A 21832-nucleotide genomic window follows, 5' to 3' on the forward strand; every position below is an offset into this window, starting at 1 on the left:
AATGGCCAGACCTCATTAATATTCCATCAGTTAGCTGCCCACCTGAAACGGGCATCCAGAGGCAGCTGGCAAGCTTTGGATTGGTGAAGGTGGGGTGACCCCGAAGCCACCAGGTCGGCAGTCAGGTAAGTCCAGTGGGGGATTGGGTGGTTTTCACGGGTCAAAAGTTGGGGGTGGTGGGGGAGGCGGGGAGGGGGGAGGCAGCATGCATGCTCTTCTCGGCCCCACAAGTAAAAGCTTTGAACTTGCCTGACAGGTTTTACGGAGCGAAGCATCTGCAGCATGTATTCCTGAGGCTCCCGCCTGAGTCAGGCAGATGTCTCAACCACCCAAGAAAACAGCAGCATTAGAATGGTCGCTGGGCTGGAAAAGAGCAGTAGTGGACCGCTTGGATCTTAACTCCTGTTCCACCTGGTTCCTGCCAGGCGCAGAGAGTTAAAATTCCCCCTGTTTGGATAAGGTGGGTTGAAAAGGAAATACTCCAAACTTGTTGGAAAAAAATCACGACAGGTAAAATGGTCTTCAGAATTCTTTTGATCATGTGGGTGTAAAGCCAAGAACAGTTTTGACTCAGAAGCAAGGCATGTACAGTAGACAGACGCAGGGCCAAATCTGAATAGGGAATACGGGATGGGAGTGGGGAGGGGGCTCCGAAGTGGTCGGGAAACCCGGGAGAACAGGTTTCCCGCAGGCCCTGTCGAATTTAATGGCAGGGCCTGATTTGCATGGGAAACCTCAGTTTCCCAGCTGCAGCCGGCCAGATTGAGAGGCTGGCTGGCTCCGGGCGGGTAGGTCTGTGGCACTACGCCACACAAAGGAGGGAGGGAGGGATCGCGTGGGGGCCAGGGGTGTGTGGCCGGAGGAGCACGGGGTGGGGGGGAGATCATGAAGGATCGGGGGCTGGGACCAGAAACAACAACAACAACTTGCATTTATATAGCACCTTTAACATAGTACAGGTACACTATCCCTTATCCGAAAGCCTTGGGACCAGCTGAGTTTCGGTTTTCAGAATTTTTCGGATTTCAGAAGGTATTATTATAAGACTGGGAAATTTGTATTTAATATAAATTTTAAAAGTTCAGGCTACCTCTTGCGACTGTTGCGTGTCTCATTCCCCTTCCTGCTTCTCTGGAAAGCCAGATATCGGCTGACTCCTACTAAGCTGGCCCGCAAATCAGGTCAGGTGGGGGGGGAGAAAAGAATATCGGACGGGCTGCAGTTCAGGTCGGGGTCAGGGGGGTCCAGGGGGGGTCGGGGTCGGGGGGGGTCCGGGGGGGATCGGGGACGGTCCGGGGGGATCGGGGTTGGGGGGTTCCAGTGGGGGGGGGTCGGGGGGGTCCGGGGAGGGGGTCGGGGTCGGTCGTCGGGGTCAGGGGGGGGGTCCGGGGGGGATCGGGGACGGTGGGGGGGTCCGGGGGGATCGGGGTTGGGGGGGGGTCCAGTGGGGGGGGTCAGGGGGGGTCCGGGGGCGGGGGTCGGGGGGGTCCGGGGAGGGGGTCGGGGTCGGGGGGGGTCCGGGGGGGGTCGTCGGGGTCAGGGGGGGTCCGGGGGGGGTCAGGGGGGAGAAAAGAATATCAGACGGGCCGCGGTTCGGGTCGGGTCGGGAGAAAAGAATATCGGACGGGTCGGGGGTGGGGTCGGGTCGGGTCTGGGGGGGGAGAAAAGAATGTCGGACGGGCCGCGGGTTGGGTCGGGTCGGGTCGGGGGAGAAAAGAATATCGGACGGGCCGCTGCAGCTATCGGACCAGCCGCTGTATTGTTGAGTTCACTCTCCCGGTACCTCCTTCACACTGCCCGGCTCGGCCTGCAATCTCCTACCCAGGAGGGAACTCTGTGACCCTCTGCCCTGCTCAGCGTAAGTCGTGCGCCACTCTGGTCATGTCGTGCGCACGACTTATGCTGAACGAAAAAACTTTGGTTTTTAGAGTTTTTCGGTTTTCGGAAGTTCGGATAAAGGATAGTCTACCTGTAAAACATCCAAAACCACTTCACAGGAGTATTATAAGACAAAAAATTTGACACCGAGCCACATAAGGAGAAATTAGGGCAGTTGACCAAAAGCTTGGTCAAAGAGGTAGGTTTAAAGGAGGAAAGAGAGGTAGAGAGGTGGAGAGCTTAGGGCCCAGGCAGCAGAAGGCACGGCTACCAACAGTTAAGCGATTATAATCAGGAATACTCAAGAGGGCAGAATTAGAGGAGAGCAGCTATCTCAGAGGGTTGTGGCACTGAAGGAGATTACAGAGATAGGGAGGGGGGAGGCCATGGAGGGACTTGAAAGCAAGGATGAGAATTTTGAAATCGAGGCATTGCTTAACTGGGAGCCAATGTAGGTCAGCGAGCACAGGGGTAATGGGCGAACAGGACTTGGTGTGAGTTACGACATGGACAGCTGAGTTTTGGATGCCCTCAAGTTTATGTAGGGTGGAATGTGGGAGGCCAGCCAGGAGAGCATTGGAATAGTCAAATCTAGAGGTAACAAAGGCATGGATGAGGGTTTCAGCAGCAGATGATCTGAGGCAAGGACGGAGACGGGCGATGTTACGGAGGTGGAAATAGGCGGTCTTAGTTATGCTGCAAATATGTGGTCGGAAGCTCATTTCAGGATCTAATATGACAACAAGGTTGCAAACAGTGTGGTTCAGCCTCAGACAGATGTTAGGGAGAAGGGTTGAATCAATGGCTAGGGAACGGAGTTTGTAGCGGGGAGCGAAGACAATGGCTTCGGTCTTCCCCATATTTAATTGGAGAAAATTTCTTCTCATCCAAAACTGGATGTCAGGCAAGCAGTCTGACAATTTAGAGAATGCATGGGGGGAGGGTTGGAGACGGATCAGGGACCAGGACCAGGACCAGGACCAGCATGGGGGTGGGGTGAGGGGCGTTGGGTGAGGATTGGGGGCCGGAGGAGCGCGGGGGGGGGGGGGGGGGAGGGTGAGGCCTCATGGGGGCGGGGGGGTCTCCAATTGTGGGGGTGGGTAAGGCAGGGATGCTGGATCCAGGCGGTAAGTGCAAAGGCAGTTACCTCCTGGATCCAGCAGTCCTCGCCTTGCATTAGCTGGCGGGTTTCGCGAGGCCTGCAAAACCTGACCAGCTAAAGTTAAATTAAAACTGGAGGTTAAAGCAGAGTCTTCCAGCCTCATTATAGTACTTAAATAAACAAGCCACCTCCCGGGAGCGGGTTGGCTGCCCGCCTCCTGTCCCGCGTCCGTTAAAACCGGAAGTGGGCGGGTTGCAGGCGGGTTCTGGTTTTTAACACTTTAACGTCCGACATGACACTAACCCACCCGTTTTTTTAGGTTAAAATTCCCCCCTAAGTGTAGAACCGGAGGAATCACAGCCACCTTAGATAAAAGAATGAAAAAAAGAAAAGGTAAGTAGGAAATAAAAAAAAGAAAGAAAGTTTGAGAGAAAAGCCGTGGAGATGTGATTATTAGAGATTAGAATATTTGGGAGAAGTTACTCTGTCAAAGAAAAGAGGACGGCATGAATCATTGTCGAAGCAGCTCTCTATAACAGAGCATTGGCCTGTTCCTAAGCTAAAACCTGAATAAAGATGACTCAGAGCCTATTGATATCTGCTGTTTTGCAGATTTTGGCCAAGTCAATTTGACCCAGCTAAGACTGTGATGACATACAAAATGTAATAACATTTATATTTGCATATATTTAACCAAATATAAATAGGCCACGATTTCGCCAGCGGAGGTGGGATTGCAGCGGGAGAGGTGGTTGCTGGGTTTCGGTCCCGTTCCCAGCTGCAGCTGCTCTGTAAAAAGGATTTTCTCTTAATAGGGCTTGTTAAGCCCGCCCTGTGGGGTTCCCGGCCAATTGAAAGGAAGCGGGTCTGATGACGTCATTAGATGACGCGCCATCAGCCAGTTTCCTTAACGGGACCGTGGCCGCATTCACTAACATGCACTGCACAAAGATGCACGCCTGAACCCAGGCTTTCGCATGACTCCCACCATATGCTTATGGAGGGCGTCACAGCATGCAGAGAGGTGCTCTTCCCTTCCAATGGGCGCAAGAGACCTCCCCAGAACACCAACACAGCCTAGTTGCACATTGCACAGGAGGGGGCAAGCAGGGATGTCGTCAGGAGGACCAGGCTGCAGTGGGCAAACCTTTCAATGATTTCAGTAGATCATGAAACGTTACTGCAAAGCCACACTCAACCTCATCCAACTGTGTGACTCATCACATCCCCATCACTCTGCCTTCCCTACCCTACTCCTGCACATCCTTACTCACACCAACTTATCTTACACCTCCACTCATCCCTCTCTATCTACATTATCACATCCCCATCTCACGAGCCACCCCTCACACTCACCCTCATCCTAGTGCAATCATACCAACTAACGACACACAAGGAGGCCACTTGGGTGTTTTATGCAATGTTCATATAAATTTTCTGTTAATGCGTTGTCAAACAATGAAATCTATATTTTCAACACTTTGCCTCATTGTACAGATCTGTGCTCACCTTTGGAAGTGTCTTAGTGAGTTAAAGTGAATGGTGAGACATAATGGTACCCCCCGCAATGGTGATGAGTGTGAAAGGAATGGTTTGGTCATTATAGGAATGCTTTATGGTGATGGCGTGGGGTGGTGTTAACCTGGCGCATCATGTGGCAGCCAGGGTGTACAGTGTCAAGTGAAGTAAATCTGGCCTCCCGGGCAGCAATGTGCTCGGGTGCTGATACCCTGTGTCCTGTGCAGCATCAGGTGATTGTGGAGAAGGTTGGTATTGTTGTTGGTGATGTTGGTATACCTGGTGATGTTGGTGTTGGGGCTGATCGTTGTGGGATTCTGACGACCAAGGTGAGATTTTTTCAAGGGCACCGATGTTGCTGGAATAGATGGCAGCTGACGTTGAGATGACAGAAGCGATCTGTCAATGGTGAGAGAGCTTGCTCCAAGGAGGTGACACTGGATAGAAAGTTTACTCCAAATACTTCCAAACTGCATACAGCTCAAAAGTGTCTTCCAAGTTCTGAACGCTCAAGCTTCTGGCATTGGAAAGTGACCAGCTGTGAAATGGTAGCTTTCATACCACTTTTGCAGCTGTCACCTATTCACAATAATGGGGAGACATAGAGAACCTGACCTACTTAGCTGACGTGATCTCTGAACGACGTGAACCCCGTTAAAAAGGTGGTAAAATAAAAAAAGGCTGGCAAAATAGTGGTTAACAAGCACTTAACAAGCAGTTAAGTATCTTAAATGCCTTCCCCGCCGCTTGGTGTTGGGTCTGTTCTGAAATCGCAGACCCGACACTTTGGAAACTTACATGGAGGCGGGTTCACAGCGGGTTCCAACCCGCTGTCAATCATTTCGATTTTGACAGTGGACCCGCCTCCAAACCCGCACGCTGAGCACCGGCAAAATTCAGCAGCATTAATCATGCTTTGTTCAGTATTTGATTTGGTAAGAGCTAAATGATTCTCACGGCCACAGTTTATAGTGATTGATTAAGGCAAGTTTCATTTTTATTACATGGGATTTGAGGATGTTTTTGCCAAATGTTTTAGGAATGACATTCCATAATTCCATCAGTTTTTCCATGAAAAGCAAAACAGTGGTTATGATCATTTTAGTCAGTGCTTACTCTTGCTGGTAACAGAACTGTGGCTTCATTAGTCACATGTTAATCAAATTGGTTTATGTAGAATTAGAAGTGAGCTAAAGATGATATCACATAGTAAAGCTCAGATATAAATGGCATATATCATCACATATTTTCTAAATGATTGTAGATATTATTCAGTCATTCTTCTTATACAAGTTTTGGTAAATGCTGACCAAAGTATGAACACAAAGTGAACTTTTATGGATGAGTTCATTTACGAGTACCTCGATTTGAGTAGTTCATGCTGCTTTGAGCTTGGATATGATTCATCCTTTAGAAGCAAAAATTGGCAACAAAAATTAAACAATTTGGTGAATGACAGGAGATAAGGTACTTACATCTTTTCCGTGTGGCCCGGGTGGACCCAATGCACCAGGAGGACCTGGTTGGCCCTGCAATGGAAAAAATGCTATTAATATTTCTATCAAGATTGATGCACTGGTGCTTCATATTTAATACTAGCTCAATAATTACACTAAATAAGAATAAAAAGGAATTAATTGAGGAACAAGTTGGTTTTAGAAGCAGTGAAGCAACAAGTAATTTCTTTGAGAATGATTTGTGGGTAGGCAATAGCAATGGAAAGAGAAGTGCTCATTCTGTGAAGTAACGTTTCTGTACTTAGGTAATATTTCATTTTAAAGGTGAACAAAAAAATGCTAAGTTAGCTGACATTTATTTGGAAGTACAATAAGATTATAGGACTAATTTGATAAAATGATGGTGAAATGGTTGGGAGCCTCACCTGCTGGGAACAGATAATGGGAAATTACAGTTATGCTCCCCAAAATTTGCCACCATTTTAAATAGTCAGAAAATTGCAGGCAATCTGTCAGCAATATCCAAATATTTTCTTCTGGCAGATGAGTAACCTTGCTGGAAGTGCAATTTTGTCAAATCACTTCTTTTGAGTACAATTGTAAAGTGCTGAATTTCAGTCATATTCTTACATTGGTATTTTTCTAACATTTAAAAAATTCAATTTTCCTGTCAACACAAAGACCATAAAATAGGGTCTCCTTGCTTCCTCTGTTGCTCCAATGGCATTTTCTGGGTATTGCTCAGATTGGAGAAGTGTTGGAAGTGGTGTACCTGAGGGGTCAGTGCTGGGTTCACTTTTGTTCTCAGTTTTTGTCCCTAATTTGGACCTGGGTATATAGCACATTGACTTGAAATTTGCTGATGGCTCAAAAATAGGGGTTTTGGCAAATAGCGAGAAGGACCGTAAAAGATTTGGGAAGGCTTAATGGAGTCGGTAGACAGATGGTAGATGCAGCTTAATGTGGATAAGTGCGAGGTAGTACATTTTGGGAAGAAAAACAAGGAATGGGAGTTTACATGCAATAGAAATATGCTGAAGGGTGCATATGCAGATAGATAAAGCCATAAAAAGCTAACAACATCTCAATTTTATAAATAGAGGCATTTAGTACGAGAGTGAAGATGGAATTATAAACTTGTACAAAAGATTAGTTAGGCCAAAGTTAGAGTGCTGTGTGCAGTTTTGGGAGCCCTATTATAGAAAGGACATTAATGCCACAGAGAGCTTATAGCGTAGATAGTGTGAGTGTGGGATCTGATTTAGTTGCAAATTACTGCCACATTTGCCTACGGAACAATAACTGCACTTCAATGTAATTAATTTGAGGTATTTCTTGTTGTGTATGTACCTTTAAGAGAATAACTGGTCTCAGACTGCAGTACCGGCAGTGACCACCCCTGTATAAAAGGCGCTAGAGAGCCTCTGTTGTTTAGTTTCGTTTATGCCTTTCACCAGTAAAGATCTGTTTGTTTTCTCTCCTGCTAGTCCGTGTCTCAATCATTCATGGACTTAACATTTCTGAGATGTAGTAAAGTGCTATATAAATGCACATCTTTCATTAAACAAGACTTTCACATTAGTTTAGAGAAGCTAGTGGTTAAGGGAACATTTCTCAATCAGCTGGGAACTTTGACTTGACATTTGAAGCTGTCAGCTCATCAGCTGATTCAATGGCAAGTGAACTCCCACCTCAGCTTCACAGACGAGGTCTAGGCACAGCGGGAAACTGGTGGGTGACCTGTCAAATTCAAAAAGCTGGGGAAAAAAAGCATTGTTAAGTGGCTGTAAAGAAGCCAGTAATGATTTGAATTGAGTCCCCCGCCGCTGCCTGTCGGATCCACTCAGCACTGGCAGAACCAACATCTTGAAATGCAGGTGTGCGCATTTTGACAGCAGCTTCCCGACCCGCTGTCAATCATTTTAAATTTCACAGCTGACCCACCACCCATCCCGTCCGCTGAGCACAGCAAAATTGCATCCTAAGGCCTTCATATCCTTCATAAAGTGCGGTGCCCAGAATTGGACACAATATTCCAGTTGAGGATGAACCAGTGTTTTATAAAGGCTCATCTAAACTTCCTTGCTTTTGTACTCTTTAGGGCTGGATTTTCATTGGGCCGTGGAGTCGGGATTAGAGGCGTGTGGGGGTTTAAAATCCCGAAATTGGGGGTCCTGACCCCATCCCGCCCCAACCCGCCTCCATGCCAGTTTCAAAGGAGGCGGGTACCCGACCTGCACTGGGACCCGCCTCCCCGAGGTGGGAAGGGGATTAGTGCCAATTAACTGCCTGTTAACAGGTAGTTAACAGGCAGATTTTAGCCTAATCCTTATTTTCATTGTTGAAATGTGGGATTCCCGATGGCTCTAAACCACGCCAAGTTAGCGAGGCGGGCCATCAGGATGAAGGGCTTGAAGGGGTCGAGATGTCTGGTGTTCAGGTGAGTAATGGGTGCATGAGTGCAGAGGTAAGTGTGTTTGGTTTGTGTAAAGTGTTTAAAGAATTTCTACTAACCTTTACAGCCTTCCTTCCTTCAGGTCTCGGAGTCCCTCATCTCACCGGCACAGAAAGCAGAATGGCCGCGATCTGTCAAAATCTGCAGCCTCTGCTTTCTGTTCCAGGGAGATCTCTAAATCATCCTGAGAGGAAGGAATTAACCTGGAGTACAGATTGTCAGTGTTAGACAGCTTCAAAAAGCTGTGAAATGCTGATATTTCATCTGTCAAAAGGTCTTGACAGATGAAATTTCAATCTGTGACATCACCAGTTGCCGGGTGGCCCATAATTGTCCTGCTGAGCATGCTGGGAGGGCTCAACAAGGTCAATCAAGTCTAAATCGCATGGGTTGACTAGAACTCGATGGAGGTGGGACTACAACCCCAAAAGTTGCAGTTCTGCCTCCTACCTGTCTCCTCAATGAAAATCCAGCCCAATGCCTCTATTTATGAAGCCCAGGATCCCGTATGCTTTTTTAACCACTTTCTCAACCTGCCCTGCCACCTTCAACGATTTGTGCACATAAACCCCAAAGGTGTCCCAATTGGTCCATTCGACCAAATACATAAAATACAGAGTTTACTCCTCACTGGGCAGAGTATGAATTGCAGTCTGGCCTGCTGACTCTGCATCATTCTATACAGAAACCCGTTTAAGATGGCATCTATGGTATAATGGCACCCTTAACCCCCTTCTTGTTATGCTCTTCCGAAGCTATAAAAAACTTTAAACTGTTTTATGTAAAATATTTGCTCACACCCAGATGCAGACATATTGGGCTAAAAATTCAGTTTGGGGCGCCAAGCTCGCCTGGGCGCAGGAATTACCGCTGCACGTGGAGCCACTTGCGCCATCGGGATATTCAGTTTCAGCGCCCCAAGTGGAAGCCGGCCGCTAAACAAGGCTTTCGGCGCCCTGCTTGGGGCGCTGAAACTGAATATCGGCGTGCAAAGTGCCGCAGCGCCACCCGCTGCGGCACGGCAGGCTGCGGTACTGCAGGCCTTCCTCCCACTGTTAAGGGGGAGGTGCCTGCAACAGCGCGATCCCCGCTCGCGAGTGCCGGCAAATGAGCCCGGCACCAAGGAGAAGTGCCGGGCTCTCGGGAAACAGCCGGCAATGCTGTGGGGGGGGGGTGTAGGAGGCCGGGGACGGAGGTGCGGGCAGGCGGCCGCCGAAAAAGCGGCCGGCCGCACCTCCACCTTAACTCGCCCCACTACCGCCACAGGTAGGCCCCCCCGTGTACCGGTCACTGTTTGCGGCCGGCGCGGAAGAGGCGGGCCCGACCTAATATGGCGCTCGGGGTGGTAGCGGGGCGCTGCGCACACCGATGACGTCATCGGTGGCGGCGCAGCGCTACAGGCTAACGCCGCCATTAGCGCCCCGCTAAATATCGCGGTGGTTGTGGCCAGAGGCGCTAAAGCCTCTGAGTGGCCTCTTTGGGCGCAAACTGGTGGCGCAAGCAACTGAATTTCTAGGCCATCATATTTCAAAGCTGATAGCAGGAGCGTTTGTAAAAAGCTTTACGGTGTAGTTTCAGGCAACATTAGAAAATCCAGAAATGTAACCTAAAAGCTCTAAGGGGACATCATCTTTAAGAACACATAGATATGTACCACTGCCATGCCAGGAAAAATAAAGTAATAGGTATGAAAAAGATATTTACTTCAAATATCAAAATAACGTGCATGCAAGAGGAAAAGATAAGATTACAATCTTACAGTAGTAAACTAAGCTGTTGTTTCAACATAAAACACAATATTCAGTTTCACCCTTACAGTACCAAGTATACTAGCTGTCGATCTCTGTTAAGATACTCACTCTGGAGCCAGGTGATCCAGTCTCACCAGTTGAGCCTAGGTAACCTTGAGGACCCTAGGAGCAATTAACATTTACACATATTAGCAAAACATTATCTTTTCTGCATAAAAGTGTGTGTGCAATGTCATTTGTAGCACATTTTACAATTCAGCCAAAGGCTTGTATTTATTTTCTTGAACAATTAGATCCATATTGATAAGCATCTACAATTTGGGATATATTTTGATGATTTTTATAGGCAAAGCATCAACATAGGTTGTGATAAGCAGTTATCAAAAAAATTAATAACTGCATATCACAACCTATGTTCAATTGAAAAGATTTTTGCAAAAAACTTAACAGATATTTGAAAATTGATCATTTATAATGATCACACACATTAAAAAAGTAATACATTTGTTGTTGCAATGAAAGTCTCTATAAAAGATTGTCTTCTTAACATGGCTAATAATATTTGCAAAGTTTATCTTTGTTAAACTTATATTAGGTGAACCAATTCTGATTTCTGTCAACTCTGTGTACTATTCCATTTTTAACATGATTATAATCACAATCATGAAAAATTTATAGGCCCAAAAGCACTTACAGTTTTGATCAAGTTATCAAATGTAAGCCTGGAAATTACTGCAATGTTATTGTGCAAAACACTTAGCGCACTCCTTTCAAATTGCTCTCTCCGTTAAATTAACTGAGACGTTAGCCCATTTATTTAGAATGGGTAAGTGCTTCTGTTAAAATAGTGGAGAGGAATTTGATGTAACAGCATTAAGTATTCATATCACAACACTCCGGTGACCATGTGCATAAAAAATTGTGTTTACATCAGGTATTAAGCTCCGCAAACAGATTTGCACAATCCTGTTATTATTCTTTTGTAAAGCATGTACATTTCTCAAAGAAAGTGTGGGATACGGGGTGGGACATTTTCTGTGGAGAGAAATGGGCCAGAGGCTGCATAGTGGACACAGGAGGATGGCTAAATATTCTGGAGTTTTGCTCCAATAACTTTGGGGTATTGAAAAGTAGCAGAAGATTAAATCGGCGATGTAGAATCAATACTAGAGTACATTATATATAGTATGTGAATGGACTGGGCTTCACGGGCCAAATGGCATTTCAAGAGGTTATGAAAGAAAGTGTCACCCTTGACTCACAGGGAGCGCTCTTGCCTCTGAATTAGAAGGTTGTGGCTTATAGCGCCATTATAGAGACTTGATCACAAAATCTACAACTTAGGGACTGCTGTGTTTTTCAGAAGAGACGTTAAATTAAGGCTCCGTCTGCTCTCTCAGGTTAGCATGTACAATTTCATGGCACTATTCGAAGAACAGCAGAGGAGGGAGCAGGGTGGTTTTCTAATGATCTGGACAACATTATCTGGTCATTTATCGCACTACTGTTTGTGGGACCCAGCTTCCCTACATTACAACAGTGACTACACTTCAAAAGAATTTCATTGGCTATGAATTACTTTGTGACGTCCTGGTGTGATAAAAGAAACCTTATAAATACAAGTTCATTCTAGACTTTACATTTTTATGGAGAACACAGATAATGACTGTATACAGAGGTACCTTTGTTCATCAGTAAAGGGGACAGTCACTCCTGATTTGAAGTAATGTGAATTTAGTTCACATGTCTCATTCAGTGAAGATATAACTACATGCTTCTGGTGATTTAAAAAACAGGACCTCATGGTAATCTTGGGATTACTACCAGTAATTAGGGTCCTAGTGCAAAAAATAAATAGGGCTATCAAACTAGTAAGATGGCGGGGGGGGGGGGGGGGGGATCTGGTGAAAATAACATAAATCTGAAGACAAAAGAAATAGGAAATGAGAGTAAAGGTCAGACCAAGGAAAGGTACACGGGTAACATAAATGGTCAAAAGCTCTTGACAATCGCTGATGTCACCAGTAACCAGGTGTCCCTTAATTGGCCTGCTGAGCCCGCTGGGCGGGCTTAACAAGGTCAAGCAAGAGAAAATAGCGTGGGTTGGCCACAAGTCGATGGAGGCAAGACTACAACCCAAGAAGTGGGAGTCCCGCCTCCAAAAGCTGCCCATTGACAAAATCGAGCCCATAAATAACAAAAGAAAAATAAGGATAGGAATAGGGCCAGTAAGGGATACATAGGATAAACTCACAGGCAGTGACAGCAAAATGGCAGAAATATTAACTAATTATTTTGCCTCAGTATTTACCAGGGAGATTAACATGGTGGTCAAGACATTAGAAGAAGAGATCAAAAATTATATAAAGATATTCAATATAGAAAGAGGGAAGTAATAATTGATAAACTAATCAAACTTAAAGAGGATAAAACCCCTGGTCTGGATGGATTGCATCCACACATTTTAAAAGAAATTAGGGAGGAGCTAGCAGAGGCACTATTAGATATATATAAAAAATCATTAGAAAAGAGAATAGTGCCAGAGGACTGGCGGACAGCTAATATGATTCCTATATATAAAAATGGAAATAGAACAAGTCCAGGGAACAATAGACCAATTAGCTGAACATTGGTGATAGGAAAGATAATGGAATCCTTACTCAAAGATGTAATAACATAAAATCTAGAAACCAAAAATATAATAAAGAGTAGTCAGCACAGCTTCCAAAAAGGAAGGTCATGCTTGACCAACCTTATTGAATTCTTAGAAGTAACAGAAAGGGTAGATATGAGCAATGTAGTCGACGTAACATTTTTAGATTTCCAAAATGTCTTCGATAAAGTATGGCATAGTAGACTTATGACTAAGGTTAGAACATGTGGAGTCAGGGGACAAGTAAAAGGATGGATAGCAAGCTGGCTACAAACAGAAAAGAGAGAGTAGGGGCTAAAGGTAGTTACTCAGATTGGCAAATGGTGGGTAGTGGTGTTCCACAAGGATCGGTGCTGGAATCACTGTTGTTCATCATTTACATAAACCATTTGGATTCAGGAATTGAAAGTACCATTTGAAAATTTGCAGATGACATCAAATTGTGGGGTGCAGTTAATACAGAGGAAGGCTGTGACAAAATACAGGAAGACATTAATAAACTTGCAGAACGGGCCTGTAATTGGCAAACGAACTTCAATATAGATAAGTCTGAGGTAGTACATTTTGGTAGGAAGAATAAGGAGGCCACATACTGCTTGGAAAAGAAGAGCTAAAAATTGAGTAGCGCCCCATTTGGGGCACTAACTTCGCCGGGGCGCTACTTTTAGCACCCCAGAAAAATTAGTGCCCCCGTGCCGGAAATTGAGTGGTTGCACCCCAAGAGGGAAGCAGGGCACTAATGGAAGCGCCCCACATCCCTCTTGGGGCGCTGCGAGTCAATATCGCAGCACGTCGTGCCGCGGTATTGCAAGCCTTCCGCCCCTTTTTAAAAGGGAGGGGCCTTGCACAGTGTGACCCGGGGCCCAGCTGGGCCCCCAGGGATAGGGAGTGCCGGCAAAAGAGCCCGGCACTCAAGAGAAGTGCCGGGCTCTTGGAGCGCAACCGGCACTCCGCGGGGGTGGCGGGGGGGGGTGCTGGTCAGGAGGCCGGGGATGGGAGCGCAGGCAGGTGCTGGCAAACGGCCAACAACAAAAATGGCTGCCCCGCACCTCGCCTTTAAATTGTACTTTCCCAGCCGCAGGTAGGCCCCCCTGACCCCGTCGGACATAGCGTCTGGTGGTAAGTCAGGGGGCACTCCCAAAGGTCGCGGCCAGGGCGCGAGTGGGGCGCTGCGCATGGTGATTATGTCATCACCAGTTAGCGCTACCGGTTAGCGCCGCTGCTAACCTCCCGCTGAATTTCACGGGAGGCATGGGCGGCGTCGCGCCAGGGCGCTAGTTGCTTTTCGCCCCATTAGTGCCCTCTTAGGGTGCTAACGGGAGGCGCAAAGCAACCCAATTTTTTCCCCTAAGTGTCTAAATGGGGTGGAGGAACGGAGTGATTTGGGGGTACAAATATACAGATCACTAAAAGTAGTGATGCAGGTAAATAAGGCCATAAAAAAAAGCAAACAAAGCACTGGGGTTCATTTCTAGAGTGATAGAATTGAAAAGCAGAAAAGTTAAGTCAAACTTGTATCGAAACTTGGTTAGACCACACTTGGAGTGTTATGAACACTTATGGTCTCCACCTGGAAGGGTGCAAAAAAGATTTACTGGAATGGTACCAGAACTGAGAGGTTATACCTATCAGGGAAGATTGAACAGGCTGGGGATCTTTTCTCTAGAAAAGAGAAGACTGAGGGGTGACCGAATAGAGGTTTTAAGATTATGAAAGGGTTTGATAGGGTAGACACAGAGAAGATGCTTCCACTTGTGGGTGAGACCAGAACTGGGGGCCATAAATATGAGATAGTCACGAATAAATCCAAAAGAGAATTCAGGAGAAACTTCTTTACCCAAAGAGTGGTTACAATATGGAACTTGCTACCACAAGGAGTAGTTGAATCAAATAGCATAGATACATTGAAGGAGAAGCTAGATAAGCACATGAGGGAGAAAGGAATAGAAGGATTTTTTTTTAATTTGCTTATGGGATCTGGGAGTCGCTGGCAAGGCCAGTATTTATTGGCCCATCCCTAGTTGCCCTTGAGACGGTGGTGGTGAGCCACCTTCTTGAACCGCTGCAGTCCATGTGGAGAAGGTACTCCCACAGTGCTGTTAGGTAGGGAGTCCAGGATTTTGACCCAGTGACGATGAAGGAAAGGCAATATACTTTTAAGTCAGGGTGGTGTGTGACTTGGAGGGGAACTTGGAGGTGGTGGCGTTTCCATGTGCCTGCTGCCCTTGTCCTTCTAGGTGGAAGAGGCCGTGGGTTTGGGAGGTGCTGCCGAAGAAGCCTTGGCGAGTTGCTGCAGTGCATCTTGTAGATGGTACACACTGCAGCCACGGTACGCCAGTGGTGAAGGGAGTGAATGTTTAAGGAGGTGGATGGGGTGCCAATGAAGCAGGCTGCTCTGTCCTGGATGGTGTCGAGCTTCTTGACTATTGTTGGAGCTGCACTCATCCAGGCAAGTGGAGAGTATTCCATCACACTCCTTACTTGTGCCTTGTAGATGGTGGAAAGGCTTTGGGGAGTCAGGAGGTGAGACACTCGCTGCAGAATACCTAGCCTCTGACCTGCTCCTGTTGCCACAGTATTTATGTGGCTGGTCCAGTTAAGTTTCTGGTCAATGGTGACCCCCAGGATGCTGATGGTGGGGGATTCGATGATGGTAATACCGTTGAATGTCAAGGGGAGGTGGTTAGACTCTCTCTTGTTGGAAATAGTCATTGTCTGGCACATCTGTGGCGCGAATGTTACCTGCCACTTATCAGCCCAAGCCTCAATGTCATCCAGGTCTAGTTGCATGCAGGCATGGACTGCTTCATTATCTGAGGAGTTGTGAATGGCGCTGAACACTGTGCAGTCATCAGCGAACAGCCCCACTTCTGACCTTATGTTGGAGGGAAGGTCATTGATGAAGCAGCTGAAGATGATTGGGCCTAGGACACTGCCCTGAGGAACTCCTGCAGCGATGTCCTGGGGCTGTGATGTTTGACCTTCAACCACCACAACCATCTTCCTTTGTGCTAGGTATGACTCAAACCAGTGGAGCATTTTCCCTCTGAATCCCATTGACTTCAGTTTTACCAGGGCTTCTTGATGCCACACTCTATCAAATGCTGCTTTGATGCCAAGGGCAGTCACTCTCACCTTACCTCTGGAATTCAGCTTCTTTGTCCATGTTTGGATCACGGCTGTAATGAGGTCGGGAGCCGAGTGGTCTTGGCGGAACCCAAACTGGGCAGGTTATGTTGATGGGATTAGATGAACAAGGGTGGGAGGAGGCTCATGTGGAGCATAAACACGGCATGGATCTGTTGGGCTGAATGGCCTTTTTCTGTGCTATAAGTACTTTGTAATTTATCAATAACTACAATCTGTTGTTTTTAATACGTGTCTCATTTGAAGCACACATTGAAAACAGCAGACTATAATGTTTGATAAATCACAAAGAACATATTTATACCTTCACTGAATGAAACACAAGGGCAGCGGTAGTCCGGACCTGGGAGGAGCGGCGAGGTGGTGGTGGCGCTACCAACTCAGCACTGGCAGAATTTTCAAAAAGTGACGTCAGAAGTCAAAAGTGACGTCGGCACAAGGGGAGTGAGCTGATTGGTGAGTATCTGGTAAGTGTTTGTACTTGGCTTTCTTAAAGTTTTAAGTTTATTCCAGTTAGGTTAGTAAATAGTCTGTTAATTAGAGGTATGGCAGGGCAGCTCACACCCGTGGAATGCACATCATCCTGTGCCATGTGGGAAGTCCTGGACACCTCCCGTGGTCTGGACGATCACATGTGCAGGAAATGTCGACAGCTACAGCAGCTCGAGCGCCAGGTTATGGAGCTTGAGTGGCGGCTGCAGTCACTGCTGTACATCCATGAGGCTGAGAGCTACGTGGATAGCACGTTTCGGGAGGTGGTCACCCCGCAGCTTAAGAGTTTGCAGGCAGAGAGGGAATGGGTGACCACCAGACAGAAGAGGAGGACCAGGCAGGCAGTGCAGGAGTCCCCTGAGCCCATCTTGCTTACCAACCAGTATTTGGTGCTGAGTACTGGTGAGGGCGATGGTTCCTCCAGGGAGTGCAGCCAGAGCCAAGTCCACAGCACCATGGAAGGCTCAGCAGCACAGTGGGGTGGGGGGGAAGAGGAGAGGGAGAGCAATAGTGATAGGGGATTCAATAATTAGGGGAGCAGACAGGCGTTTCTGCGGCCGCAAACGTGACTCCAGGATGGTATGTTGCCTCCCTGGTTCCACGGTCAAGGATGTCACTGAACGGCTGCAGGGCATTCGAAGGAGGGAGGGTAAACAGCCAGAGGCCGTGGTCCATATCGGTACCAACGACATAGGTAGAAAGAGGGATGGGGTCCTGCAGGCAGAGTTTAGGGAGCTAGGAAAGAGGTTAAAAAGCAGGACCTCAAAGGTAGTAATCTCTAGATTACTACCAGTGCCACGTGCTGGTGAGTACAGAAATAGGAAGATAGAGCAGATGAATACATGGCTGGAGAGATGGTGTAGGAGGGAAGGCTTTAGATTCCTGAGGAATTGGAACCGTTTCTGGGGGAGGTGGGACCTCTATAAGCCAGAGGGGTTGCACCTCAACGGGAACGGGACCAATATCCTCGTGGGAGGGTTTGCTAGTGCTGATGGGGAGGGTTTAAACTAGCTTGGCAGGGGGATGGGAACCTAAGAATAGAGTCAGTGGGGAGGGAAGAAAAACTGGAATTGGAAAACAAAAACGTAGAAAGTAAATTGGAAGAACAGGGGAATCAAGGGCTAGATAGTAGTCAACAAGGAGGTTTGCCTGTACTAAATGGTATATACTTCAATGCAAGGAGTATAGCGAACAAGGCAGATGAGCTGAGGGCATAGGTAGATACTTGGGAGTATGATATTATAGCTATTACAGAGATGTGGCTGAAAGAGGGGCAGGTATGGCAGCTCAACATTCCTGGTTACAGGATTTTCAGACGGGATAGAGAGGGAGGTAAAAAGGGAGGGGGGGTCACGGTATTGATTAAAGAAACTATTACAGTTGTGAGGAGGGATGATATGTTGGAAGGATCATCAAACGAGGCCATATGGGTCGAATTTAAAAACAAAAAAGCGGCGATCACACTGCTGGGAGTGTACTACATACTCCAAAAAAGTGAGAGGGAGATAGAAGAACAAATATATAGACAAATTTCTGAGAAGTGCAAAAACTATAGGGCAGTAATAGTAGGGGATTTCAACTACCCCAATATTAACTGGGATAAAATTAGTGTGAAGGGTATAGAGGGTATGCAATTCCTAAAATGCATCCAGGAGAACTTTTTTAGCCAGTATGTAGCAAGCCCAACAAGGGAGGGGGCGGTTCTGGATTTAGTTTTAGGGAATGAAGCTGGGCAGGTAGAAGGCGTATCAGTGGGGGAGCATTTTGGTGCTGGTGACCATAATTCAGTTAGATTTAAGGTAGTTATGGAAAAGGACAAGGATAGACCAGGAATAAAAATTCTAAACTGGGGAAAAGCAAATTTTGCTAAGCTCAGAGGGGATTTAGCCATAGTAGACTGGAAACAGCTACTTGAAGGTAAATCAGTGTCAGAGCAATGGGAGGCATTCATGGAGGAGATCCAAAAGGTTCAAACCAAATATGTGCCCTTAAAGAAAAAAGGTGGGACTAACAAATCTAGAGCCCCCAGAATGTCTAGGGACATACAGGGTAGGATAAAGAAAAAAAGGGAGGCGTATGACAGATACCGAGGGCTAAACACTCCAGAATCTTTAGAGGAGTACAGAAAGTGCAGGGATGTAACTAAAAAGGATATTAGGAAAGCAAAGAGAGAGCATGAAAAATTCTTGGCAAGTAAAATCAAGGAAAGCTCAAAGATGTTTTATAAATGTATTAAGAGTAAGAGGATAACTAAAGAAAGGGTAGGGCCTATTAGAGATCATGAGGGTAATCTGTGTGTGGAGGTGGGAGATGTCGGTAGGGTTCTTAATGAATACTTTGCGTCTGTTTTCACAAAGGAGAGGGCGAAACAGACATTGCTATCAGGGAGGAGGAGTGTGAAATATTAGATGAAATAAACATAGTGAGAGAGGAAGTATTGCGGGGTTTAGCAGCTTTAAAAATGGATAAATCCCTAGGCCCGGATGAAATGTATCCCAGGCTGTTAAGCGAAGCAAAAGAGGAAATAGCAGAGGCCCTGACCATCATTTTTCAATCCTCTCTGGCTTCAGGTGTGGTGCCGGAGGACTGGAGGGCTGCTAATGTGGTACCCTTGTTTAAAAAGGGAGAAAAGGATAGACCGAGTAATTACAGGCCAGTCAGCCTAAACTCGGTAGTGGGAAAATTATTGGAAAGAATTCTGAAGGACAGGATAAATCTTCATTTAGAAAGACACGGATTAATCAAGGATAGTCAGCACGGATTTGTTAAGGGAAGGTTGTGTCTGACAAACTTGATTGAATTTTTTGAGGAGATAACAAGGAGGGTAGATGAGGGTAGTGCGTTTGATATAGTTTATATGGACTTTAGCAAGGCTTTTGATAAGGTTCCACATGGCAGACTGGTCACGAAAAGCCCATGGGATCCAGGACAATGTGTCAAGTTAGATTCAAAACTGGCTCGGAGGCAGGAAGCAGAGGGTAATGGTTGATGGGTGTTTTTGTGACTGGAAGATTGTTTCCAGTGGGGTTCCGCAGGGCTCAGTACTAGGTCCCTTGCTTTTTGTGGTATATATCAATGATCCAGACTTGAATATAGGGGGTATGATTAAGAAGTTTGCAGATGATACTAAAATCGGCCGTGTGGTTGATACTGAAGAAGGAAACTGTAGACTGCAGGAAGATATCAATAAATTGGTCAGGTGGGCAGAACAGTGGCAAACGGAATTCAATCCGGAGAAGTGTGAGGTAATGCATTTGGGGAGGGCTAACAAGGAAAGGGAATACACATTAAATGGTAGGACACTGAGTAGTGTAGAGGAACAAAGGGACCTTGGAGTGCATGTCCACAGATCCCTGAAGGTAGCAGGCCAGGTAGATAAGGTGGTTAAGAAGGCATATGGAATGCTTGCCTTTATTAGCCATGGCATAGAATACAAGAGCAGAGGGGTTATGCTTCAACTGTAAAAAACACTAGTTAGGCCTCAGCTAGAGTACTGCGTGCAGTTCTGGTCACCACATTGCAGGAAAGATGTGATTGCACTAGAGAGGGTACAGAGGAGATTTGCAAGGATGTTGCCAGGAGTAGAGAATCTTAGCTATGAGGAAAGGCTGGATAGGCTGGGTTTGTTTTCCTTGTTTTCCTTGGAACAGAGAAGACTGAGGGGAGACCTTATTGAGGTGTATAAAATTATGAGTGGATAGAAAGGACCTATTTCCCTTAGCAGAGGGGTCAAAAATCAGGGGGCACAGATTTAAAGTAATTGGTGGAAGGTTTAGAGGGGATTTGAGAGGAAATTTCTTCACCCAGAGGGTTGTGGGGGTCTGGAACTCACTGTCTGAAAGGGTGGTAGAAGCAGAAACCCTAACCACATTTAAAAAGTACTTGGATGTGCACTTGGGATGCTGTAACCTGCAGGGCTACGGACCAAGAGCTGGGAAGTGGGATTAGGCTGGATAGCTCTTTGTTGGCCGGCGCGGACACGATGGGCCAAAATGGCCTCCTTCCGTGCTGTAACTTTCTATGATTCAATGATTCTATGATGAGCAGCAACTTGAGGTACATATTAATACTGTGAACAGAGACACTGCTAGCTCAGTTCTGAACAGTGACATTACTGCCAAAATCTGGCTTGTAAACCACAACTCTGTACATCCCTAATTTGGTGTTTATGTCAATAGTTAATCCCCTACATACACTGGGTATGAAGTCATGCACACAGCTTTGATTTATAAATTATTTTTTATAATAGTGGCAAGCACTTGTCACTGCAACTCTTAGAAGGGGAAACAAAAATCTGTATCCTGAAAAATTATATTTACCTCACTGGATTTTAAAGTTTAATGTCCAACACATAAGGCCTTCAGTGTACTGCACTGCAGGAGGTTGAGAAAATTAAGCATTGGTCTGTGTTTTCACTACCACAATGTTTACTGAGACACAGTAAATACGCATTTTTAAATAAAGTGAAATTCCATTTGGCCTCCAATGTTGCACGGTTCATCACTTTAATTCCATTGACATAGCATGCCTGATTGTTACATGTGGAAAAATGACAGTTGTGGAAATATTTGGAAAATGGCTTATTAATGGTTTTTGTTTGTTTTCAAACTATCCACTTTATCCACTAAGACATTTGTTTTAAATTATTGTGGTCCCCTACCTCAACGAGAAGACACGCAAACATGAATAGGAAAAACAAATAGTAAATAGAAGCAGATACTTACAGATTGCCCAACTGGGCCAGGTGGACCTCGATGTCCCTGAGGGCCCTGAAATATTACAGAATTATAAATCAGTTATTTTGAAAGTAAAGCTAAATAGTTTCTGTAGTTTGTTTTTATGCATGTATCATCTATTTATATAATGTAAACACCAAAAGAGAATCATCTTACTGGAATACTAGGCATGACTGGACCAGGACCATAACCACCGTACTTGCCACTCCATCCTACTTTAGTATCATAACCACCAGTTATCTGAGGATTATTGTTCTACAAAGAAAAAGAAAATTAAATGTTTTTTGTTTTACAAACTCAGAACCTTATTTAAGCATTCACAAAACAAAAATTAATAAAACAAGATTTGCTGTAATTAATTAACAGAAAAGTTTTGTCTAAGCACATTTGTTTTAGTTACTGGGAGAATGGCATCATTCGCAAACTTTTTTTGCTTGGCAAGAGAGAAGAATGACAAGAGCTCGCTATCATTTTCATCATGATGACACTGCATGGTGTATTTTGGCATTATTTACATCATTGTTTGGTGAAAATAAATGTTCTCCTGAAGCAGAGCTCGCTGATTTTTTCCACTTATAATGAAACCTCAATTAAGTAGAAAAGTACTCATACAATTGAAAGCAACATAATGGATAAACCAGCT

The 21832-nt window shown here is 45.8% G+C and overlaps 1 protein-coding gene across 1 annotated transcript in view; it reads right to left on the reverse strand.

Annotated features, from left to right (window-relative positions):
- Positions 1-21832, reverse strand: part of LOC147120255 (uncharacterized) — a 345184-nt gene that overhangs the window by 235532 nt on the left and 87820 nt on the right. The window contains exons 5-8 of the mRNA XM_085985900.1: positions 21346-21444; positions 21178-21222; positions 10270-10323; positions 5974-6027 (exon numbers count right to left, since the gene is read on the reverse strand). Of these exons, the coding sequence (XP_085842026.1) occupies positions 5974-6027; positions 10270-10323; positions 21178-21222; positions 21346-21444 (252 nt within the window). The remainder of the gene's footprint in view (positions 1-5973; positions 6028-10269; positions 10324-21177; positions 21223-21345; positions 21445-21832) is intronic.

This window comes from Somniosus microcephalus, chromosome 4 (assembly GCF_052327205.1).
Source record: "Somniosus microcephalus isolate GS21.2 chromosome 4, FLI_Smic_1.0, whole genome shotgun sequence".
In the NCBI taxonomy this organism is placed as follows: Eukaryota; Metazoa; Chordata; class Chondrichthyes; order Squaliformes; family Somniosidae; genus Somniosus; species Somniosus microcephalus.